The following is a 9,200-nucleotide window of genomic DNA, read 5'->3' on the forward strand; positions in this document are numbered from 1 at the left end:
GCTGCAGGACCGGCCCGAACTTTCCAGAAGAGTCGGGAGCGGAGCAGCAGAGAGGGGGATCTGCGCCCGCCGCCCCGGGGGCTTCCTGCCGCCACCGCCACCGCCATGGTAAAGGAGACCACCTACTACGACGTGCTGGGCGTGAAGCCCAACGCGTCCGCGGAGGAGCTGAAGAAGGCCTACCGCAAGCTTGCGCTCAAGTACCACCCGGACAAGAACCCCAATGAGGGCGAGAAGGTCGGCGGGACGGGACGGGACAGGGCGGTGGGGCCGGGCGGGAAAGGGCCGGGCGGGGGTCCCGCCGGGGGTGCTGCAGTTATCTAAGTGCCGGTGACTGTCCTTCCTGTAGTTCAAGCAAATCTCCCAAGCTTACGAAGTCCTGTCGGACCCGAAGAAGAGGGAGCTGTATGACAAAGGAGGGGAGCAAGCTATCAAGGAGGGCGGCTCCGGCGGCGGCTTCGGTTCACCCATGGACATATTCGATATGTTCTTCGGCGGCGGAGGGAGGATGCAGAGGGAGAGGAGAGGTAACGTGTCGGCAGGGGTATCAGATTCTCTGAGGAGAATGCTGTAGATGTAGGAATTTAAACAGGGTTAAACTTAAGTTATAGACTTAATCTGAAAATTGCAGAAAACTGATGTCCCTTTACACCTGAAACCCCAAGAGAGGGCGTTTGCTTCGTACAATGGCAGTTTGGTCTCATGTGCATTGTCTCCTGTTAATCGCTAACCAGATGTGTTCGGAGAACCTTTAGCTGAGTGTAAGCCCAGCTAGTAATAGAGTAGGAAATGGGAGGGTAAAGTAATTAAAATGGCTTGTTAACGAAGGTACTGTAAACGTAGCGTCTAAAAGGAACTATCTAAACAAGAGACCCAAGATCCAGTTCAGTCTGTGAAACCTTTCTGTCTTCCTGCATTGTGCGGTGGAGTTAAGTTGAAGCTGCAGTAAAATGCTACATAGAAAATAAGCTTCAGTTTAATCACGCTGGGAAAAACTTTAAACTTGTTAAGAGCAGTGCTGATCCCATCACCTCTTAGCACAGATCTGGTGAAAAAGGAAGAAAAAATGTTTTGCATCGGAGTGTTAAGAGTGTCGTGTCAAAATACTTGCAACAACCCAGAGCTCAGCATTCTTTACAAAACTAAGCCTACAGCAGCTGAAGTGCTAAGGAGTGCCTGAGGGTAAAAATCTTAATTGCTCATTTCTGGTTCCAGAAGGTCATCACCTGGTGAGAGGAAGAAATTATAGAAGTGCTGAAGATTCCAAACAGAGTCTGTCACTTGTTTGTAGGAGATCTGTTTGGTAACTTTGTTAAAACCAGAGTCCTGCATTGTAAAACTTAAATGTCTAAGGTTCTGTATGTTTTGTTACTGTTACTGTTTGTACTTTTCCGGAATGTTTCTTCTGACTTGAACAGAGCCAATGTCATAACAACTGTTGCCTAATAGGACAGGAGCTGGGAAGGGGCTTTTGACCAAATCAAGCAAAACAAGACAAAGCTCTAATGAAACAAGATGTTAAAGCCCAGAGAATAGGTTTATCATGGCTTGGCAGGGAGATGTGCAGACCAAGCTTCTAAACTTAATTAAATACCTGTGTTCTTTTACAGGCAAAAACGTGGTCCACCAGTTGTCAGTAAGTTTAGAAGATATGTACAATGGTGCAATGAGGAAACTTGCACTGCAGAAAAACGTTATCTGTGACAAATGTGAAGGTAATGTTGAAACAGAAACTAAACAGAAGATGTTCTTAAAGCTTTTGGGGCTGTTTTTTTTTTTTTCTGGCAGTACATAACCATTTCCAATTTTTGTTCTCAGGTCGTGGTGGTAAGAAAGGTGCAGTAGAATGCTGCCCTAATTGCAGGGGAACAGGCATGCAGATCAGAATTCACCAGATTGGGCCAGGAATGGTGCAACAGATCCAGTCTGTGTGTATGGAGTGTCAGGGGCATGGGGAGCGTATCAGCCCCAAGGACCGGTGTAAGAGCTGCAATGGCAGAAAAATTGTTAGAGAGAAGAAGATCCTAGAAGTTCATATTGACAAAGGTGAGGTGTCTTACTGAGGTGAAGTATTGAACTTGGATGTACTGAATTGACTCGCTTTACAGCACTAAAACAGAAGATTTAGCAAATATGTGGTGTTGATTTGGTAAGTAACAGTGCTAAATTTGTACACAGTAAAATTGCTTATTGCTGCCTTAAAAAGAGTAGACTTGTTTCTAGGGAATGGCTATCATTTTTAAAGCCTGGCACATGACTAAGAATGAATTCTTAAACATGCATTATTGTAAGCAGTGAATTATTTTTCAGGTCCCTCTAAGCCCAGTTTGTGATCAGGTAGCCTAATTAGTTTTCACTGCCTGTAGCAAAACCCTGCAGGCTCCGATCACTTCTGCTGTGTTTCAGTGTGAAGGGGAACCATATCTGATATAGTGATAAGGTGCAAAGACAGTGCTAAGCCTCTCATGCTTAGAACTCTGTTGGTTACACAACCCTGATAGTGCTACTTAGTACTACTTCCTTGCCTGGTAAAACTCAACTGGTACACAAATCCTCAACATGAGGGGTGAATGTAATGCTATTGAGTGACAAATGCATTTCTGTTGAGGGGGCTGCCCAGAAGCTGGTAGGAGAAGTCTCTGGAGTAGTGCAGCTTGTAAGAGCAAGCTGACAAGTACACGGCTTTTACAGACTTGCTAACGATTATGACCTGCAAATGTTACATTCAGCCTGCTGAATTTCTAGGGGAAATGCTATTGTTTTACAATCTTGTGATTGTAAATAAGAGGACTAGAAGGGAAATATTACCGGTATTTTGAACATGGAAAGCTTATGAGAAGAATTTTTTTTACAAGGAAGGGAAAAGAGATGATACAGCATAAGACAACTAGTATTTTTGTTAGATAGACTTCTTGTGTGGGTGAAACAAGTTTCTTAAAGGAGGTTTTCAGTCCATGGGGAATGCTTCTTGGACTTGGCAGGCCCAGATGATGTTTCGTAAAGAGATGTGCTATGTATTTATAAAACTGAATAAGCTGAGTGGTTAGTTCTCTTGAAATGCAGTTTGTACACAGTGTTTCTGATTTCTTTTTTGTATTTGTGTGTATAATGAAAGCTGTTTTGATGATATTTCCCATCAGGACTTCATGTTGGTGGCTGTTTTGGCAGTACAGTTAAACTTGATGGTCTTGAGACATAACACTGAATTCAGGTTAGCACCACTAAGATCTGTTGAACAAGTGTTTAGATTAAAAAAATAATAAAAAACAAATGCTTCAAGGGAAGATCCTGATGTTCTTGCTTAAAGATCCAGAGATATCTTGATACCAGCTCATGTCTAGTAGAAGTGTTTGTTGGGGGTGCTTTTGTCTTAAAAATAAATGCGTATTTGTTTTTTGCAATAGGAATGAAGGATGGTCAGAAAATAACATTCCATGGTGAAGGGGACCAAGAGCCAGGTCTGGAGCCAGGGGATATTATTATTGTTTTGGATCAAAAAGACCACTCTCTATTTACAAGGTAAAGACGTTTGAAAGTCTCTTGTGTGGTCTTCTGTGATGTTTTTCCACATGCTTTCTTGGTTATCACTCATCTTGTATGTACGGGAGTGTCAGGAGATAGGATCACATGACTGTCACTCAGCCATAAATTTGGGGGGTCAGAGGAGCTCAGAGATGGGGGAACTGTTGTGCAGCTAGTCTGGCCACTTGTGTTCTAATAGCATGAGGTAATCTCCTGTGAGCTTTGGCAGCAAAAGGGGATAGAAGGCAAACAAAAGCAGTTACAGTTAAGAATTTACAAATCTGTAATTTTAAGAGCTCATTGAAATACTGACATTTTTTGTAGTTTTGAATATTTGTGACTGTTTCCTTGCTCTCAATTACTTAGTTCAGAAAATTGCCATTTAGTATAGTCAACTGTTGTCCCCTTGACCTCGAGGCACAGAAGACTTGGAGTGTGTGCACATGTGTTCATGGATCTTACTTAGGACAAACATAGTCAGTGTAGCACAAACCTTTGTGATCAAATGTGTTTTCCCACACTTCATTTCCTGCCCGAGTCCTATGGGCAGGATAATTGGTCCTGTCTGGTTTTTATTGTGAAAGCAAAAGTGACTGGCATAGCAGTGACCACATCTCAACTACTCATGTTCCCAGGCAATACTGCTCAGTGGTGCACGCCTCCCTCTTTAGTGTTCCTATTTGTGGAAATAGTCTGTCCGGTATATTTTGGTCCAGTTAAAAGCACCGCTGATGATCTCACAAAAGAGTGCTGCATTTGTTGTCTCACTGCTGCTGTTCAGAGCAGTTACAAGGGAATCGGTGGGTTTGGAGAAAGCACTTAGTTGTTTCAACACCAACCATTGACCTTGTGCTTGTAAATACCAGTGGTGTGCCAGAGGTTCTTGGGAAACCTGCAGCTGCTCTGCCCAACTATCATGTATGGTGCTGAGCTCTTGAAGCTGCTGCCAGAGTTCTGTGCCAAGGAACACTGAGCTCACAGGTTAAGAATCACTTCTGTTTGCTTTGGATGAGCTTACTCAGCTGATTTTTCTTAACCTCCAGTGAAACCAGACACTGATTCAGATATGCCAAACTGCTCTCATGGTTTCCTGGGACCTGAAGTCACAATTCCGCTAGATTATTTTTGTCTATCCTTCTGCCCACTGCCTTCAGTTCTAGTGTCCTTCAATAACCCTTGATATTACTGGTCTTGTGGGGTTGTGCTGAGGTTGTGTTCTCGCAGAAGGGGGGGTGTTCCTGCTCTCCTGTCAGAGTCTAAAATTAGCTTTTCGTTCAAGTCTCCTGCCAGAGACCTTCTAAAAACAGGGTGAGTGTTCTACGTTCTTTGAATAAGATGAAGGATTTTGTAGCTTTTAAACAGGTATGCAACCATTAGCATTGCCATACTGAATCAAAACACAAACTAATTACCGCTATCTATTCCAGATCCTTTTTGGTACTTTTTAAAAAGTGCTTGTGTCATTACCCAGAGTGGCCATCACCTATTCAAATTTCCCTGGTAATAAATCTTCAGAGTGTAACAGATTACCATAGTACAAACTAGTGCAATTAAGAAGGCATTTATCTACACAAAGAAAGGAATTAATTGTCCCAATTTCAGTATTTATGAGGCTGAGGTTTTTTTTTGTTTTTTTTAATTGGTAAGGAGCAGTGCTGTGAGACTGGATTAAAGTGGGCCGTGATTAATTTATTTCTTTTCAGTAAACACTTATAACATTTTAGGTAGCTTGACATGATCATAAGGGCTCTCAGAGTGGGTATCGTTCTAGTAATTGAGGAGCCACATTAATATTTGGTATTCTTTGTTTAATTGCCTGGGCTTCTGTTATAATTGCAGCTTATTGTTATTTACAAGTTAAATATTGAGGTTGGGTATGGTTCTTTTACTGTTTCTCTCTCACTGTTACTGTTGTTGATTGGTTCTGCCCTAGACGAGAAGAAGATCTGCTTCTGTCTATGGATATTCAATTGGTTGAAGCACTATGTGGCTTTCAAAAGCCTATCACAACGCTGGATAACAGAACTATTATTATTACCTCCCATCCTGGTAAGAGTTGGTTTGCTTTCTGTTGGAAGTTCTAGCATACAGTGAACGTAAGCTGGAAATCTAAAGGAACAGGAGCACCCCATCTTGATGTAAACGGGGGTGTGTGCTGGTATAAAATTCTTTGCCCCGGTCTGCAGTACAAATCTTAAAATAAAAAAGGATTTTTGCATAGCAGTCAGCAGTAACTCTCTTTGCGTGACATAGTAATAGACCTTACCTCATGGGCATACTTGCATCCCAAGGATATCTCATGAGAAATGAAGGCTGTGGGTCTCTGAAAACCACTTTTTCAGCCTTGGAAGTGATGGAGCACTTTATAAATTTGCAAGTATGCTTCCTTTGGGAAGCATAACAAGATTGCAGGAATGTAATGTAGACATCAATCTGCTTTCCTACTCAGATGTTACCAGGCAAGTACCAGACAGTAAGTTCCTGTTAGCATGTTGATGTTGCTGCCTAACCACAATGTAGAAAGCTGCATAAATATTGAAGGGTAATTAAAGCTGCTTCTGTTGCCTTTTTTGGTAATTTAATTTTTGTTTGGTTTTTTAGGCCAGGTTGTTGAGCATGGGGCTATTAAGTGTGTGTTGAATGAAGGAATGCCAATTTATCGCAGACCATATGAAAAGGGACGTCTGATCATAGAATTCAGGGTAAGTGTATCAACTTACTTCCACAGTATTTAAGGACTGAGCATCCATCCAAAATTTAACCAATAAGCACTACCCTCAGTCAAGAAGAGATATACAATAATCAGATATCCTGTTCTGGTAATTGTTCTTTACAATGGTGGGAACATGAAACTCATCAGAATTACAGTTCAAAACAAAGAGAAAACTTGCAGAACACTATGTGCTCAAAGTACATTAGGCACCAGAGGAGTTTCTTCAGCAACCTGGTGAATTTCCATTTGCTTTACATATTCTTTAGTTTCTATTTAGTTTCTATTGTCCTGTAGGATGCATGAGTAATTTCAACTTCTGTGCTAGAGCAGAAGAGTAGGTTGGAAAATGCTGATTTTCTTCCCTGGGGAGAAGCTAATGCTGGGAGCTGTAGCAGTGGGCCACGTCTGCTACAGCTCAGAATGTATTTAAACACATCTCTCTAATGCTGACATTTTGTTTTTATATGTATTTAAATATGTAGTTGTATATGCTATTATAAATACGTGGTTGTATGTGCTATTATATTACATATATATACTTTTCTGTGGGTGATTCCAGAGGGCAGCCTGAGGCAGAAGAAAAGTGTTGATTGAGTTGCTAGAATTAGAAGGCAACTTTGTGCAGGCATTGAAGAATAGCTTAGTGATGTTGACAATTTTTTTAAGCTGTGAACTGAAGTAATCTATGACAACAAAGCTGACTTTGGCAGATTCTTAACCTGTAGGTCTATTTGACCTAATAAAAAAACAGTTCAGATAGACTGGAGTAACCTTAGTTCTTGATGATTTCAGGTCATCTTCCCAGAGAGTGGCTTCCTGTCCTCAGATAAGCTGTCCTTACTCGAAAAACTGCTACCTACAAGGCAGGAGATAGAAGAAACTGAGGAAATGGAACAGGTTGAATTAGTGGACTTTGATCCATCTCAAAAGCGAAAACACCACTATAATGGAGAAGTGTATGAAGATGATGAGCATCAGCCTAGAGGTGGTGTTCAGTGCCAGACATCATAAATGGGCCAGTGAATAATTCTTGTGATGCTTGTTTTGTATGCAGTAGTGGATGAGTGAAGGACTACAAGCAGTTTGCCCTCACCTCCTGCTATTTGTTGTTCTATCCAGCCATAGTTATTTCTAAAAGCATAAAGAAATAAACTAAGTAATTAAACTGACTTTGCAATTTGTATAAAGCTCCAGGATGCAAGCTGAAATGAAGCTGACTGCACTTCACCCATGGCTCTTGGTCCAGAAAATTCCCATACCTGCTTGTCTTTAATTCCAAACCTTGTAATTCCTGTATGTGTGCAATTGCCCAGCCTTAAACTAAGATCCTGTGGTGTGCTTTTAGGAATTCTAGATCTTATACTTTGTGAATAAAGTATGCACAAGTACTTATAATCCATGGTAAGATGCAGTTAAGTTTTCTACCAATTAGGATAATAATGTTTGGGCTTGTACTGGTGTTTGTTAATTAGGGACTGGCTCTAATGCACCCACATGGTAGGTGAGGCTGACACAGATGTGGTTGCTCTTCACAGGCCCATTAAAGACATGTCATCCCCGAGCTCTCCATGCTATTCCACATGAGGTCAGATAGTCCTTCTGGCACTGGTCCTGACCCCAGAGCTCAGTGTTGAGCTTGCTTTGTTTTGTCAGTGACTCCCTTTTGGCTGCTGTCCTGAGCCACACTGCCTGTGGAGCCAGTGGTTGCTTGGAGCTGCCTTGGCTACTGCACTAGAGGATTAATAAAATCCTCTAGGCTTTGTCAGCACACAGGTGGCTTGGAACGTCAAACTGTTGCTAGGTGAAGCTTGATTACCACCTTGATTACTGAAATCAGATACCCCTTGGTGTGTTATGGAAAGCATTACCAGTCCTCTTAGTTGGGTATATGTGATCCTGCAGAGCAGAGAAGGCTAGTGAATACAACCAATCAATGCATCTAGGATGTTCTGAAATTAATGTATTGTGTGCATTATTTCAAGCTGACTCTTAAATTTCTGTATGAATGTTCTAATTATTGTAGATTAAGTGTTTCCAATATAATTACAAAATCGTTCATTGCCTCTTTTCTTAGACCAGATGTTGGTTTAAAAACACCACCCCCTTTCTTTTTAGACAGCTATTCACAGAAAAATCTTAAACATCTTCTTTCAGAAAATATGCTGAGAAGACAGGTCCAGATTTAACCTCTAGTGTGGTAGTTTAGTCTTGCTCAACCATCTGGCTTGGGATAGAGCTTATGCTTTCCATACTGCTTTGAAGCAAAAATGTCATGAGAAGAACTCATCTAAGTAGCTGTTGCGTGGCAGTACATGTGTTGTAACTTGAAATTCTGGAAGCTCTTAGAAAAACAATCTAGCTTACCTAAGCATTACAACTTTGATTGTATAAAAACAGCTGGTATACCATGGATTTTGTACCTCAAATGTAGTCCCTTTCAGGTACCTACAGAACTGTTATCTTTCACCTGCATGTTTCACCTACTTTTTTGTTTTCTTTCTCAACAGAAATAAAATTCTGTAGGCCAAGTGTTTTTCCAAATTCTGCTTGAGTGAGCTCATCAGTGAGCTGAAAAACGTGACCTGCAGCTGCCTGTGCTCTATCAGTACGGTGGTTTCTCTGAGTCAAGAGGAGAAACAGAAAGTAGTCCTCCTCTGGCTTGAGACTTAAACAGTAAAACAAGCTACTTTTTTCAGCTTAATAAGGACCCTTGTTTTATTTTTTTCCTTAACCACTAGATCAAAACAGCAAGGACAAGCAACACTCCAGTCACATCCCTAAGCATGACAATGAGAACTTGATTTTGCTTCAGATGATTGTGTATTACATCCAAAAAAAAAAAAAAAAAAAAAAATTCCATAGACTTTACTTCTCAGGAACACTAGTTTTCTTTTCACCACACCCATAACTACATTGGTGTAGTTGAGGTCATATTCTTGACTTACTCCGGAGGCCATGGACAATT

General features: G+C 41.3%; 1 protein-coding gene across 1 annotated transcript; it reads left to right on the forward strand.

The window, feature by feature from the left end:
• The first annotated feature begins 102 nt into the window (after nucleotides 1-102).
• Nucleotides 103-8,776, forward strand: DNAJA1 (DnaJ heat shock protein family (Hsp40) member A1). Its single transcript, XM_058827268.1, has 8 exons — nucleotides 103-237; nucleotides 350-527; nucleotides 1,611-1,715; nucleotides 1,819-2,046; nucleotides 3,405-3,519; nucleotides 5,456-5,571; nucleotides 6,124-6,224; nucleotides 7,028-8,776. Exons 1-8 carry the CDS (start codon nucleotides 106-108, stop codon nucleotides 7,244-7,246), a joined length of 1,194 nt encoding a protein of 397 aa, XP_058683251.1. The 5' UTR covers nucleotides 103-105; the 3' UTR covers nucleotides 7,247-8,776.
• Nucleotides 8,777-9,200: the final 424 nt, after the last annotated feature.

Source organism: Poecile atricapillus, chromosome Z, assembly GCF_030490865.1.
Source record: "Poecile atricapillus isolate bPoeAtr1 chromosome Z, bPoeAtr1.hap1, whole genome shotgun sequence".
NCBI classification, from domain to species: domain Eukaryota; kingdom Metazoa; phylum Chordata; class Aves; order Passeriformes; family Paridae; genus Poecile; species Poecile atricapillus.

Bases quoted from the DNA above. Each gene is read 5' to 3' on its own strand.
- DNAJA1 (XM_058827268.1), top strand. From the start codon at position 106: ATGGTAAAGGAGACCACCTACTACGACGTGCTGGGCGTGAAGCCCAAC. The intron at 2,047-3,404 runs GTGAGGTGTCTT...TTTTTGCAATAG, and splicing joins AGAAGTTCATATTGACAAAG to GAATGAAGGATGGTCAGAAA. The intron at 3,520-5,455 runs GTAAAGACGTTT...GTTCTGCCCTAG, and splicing joins GACCACTCTCTATTTACAAG to ACGAGAAGAAGATCTGCTTC.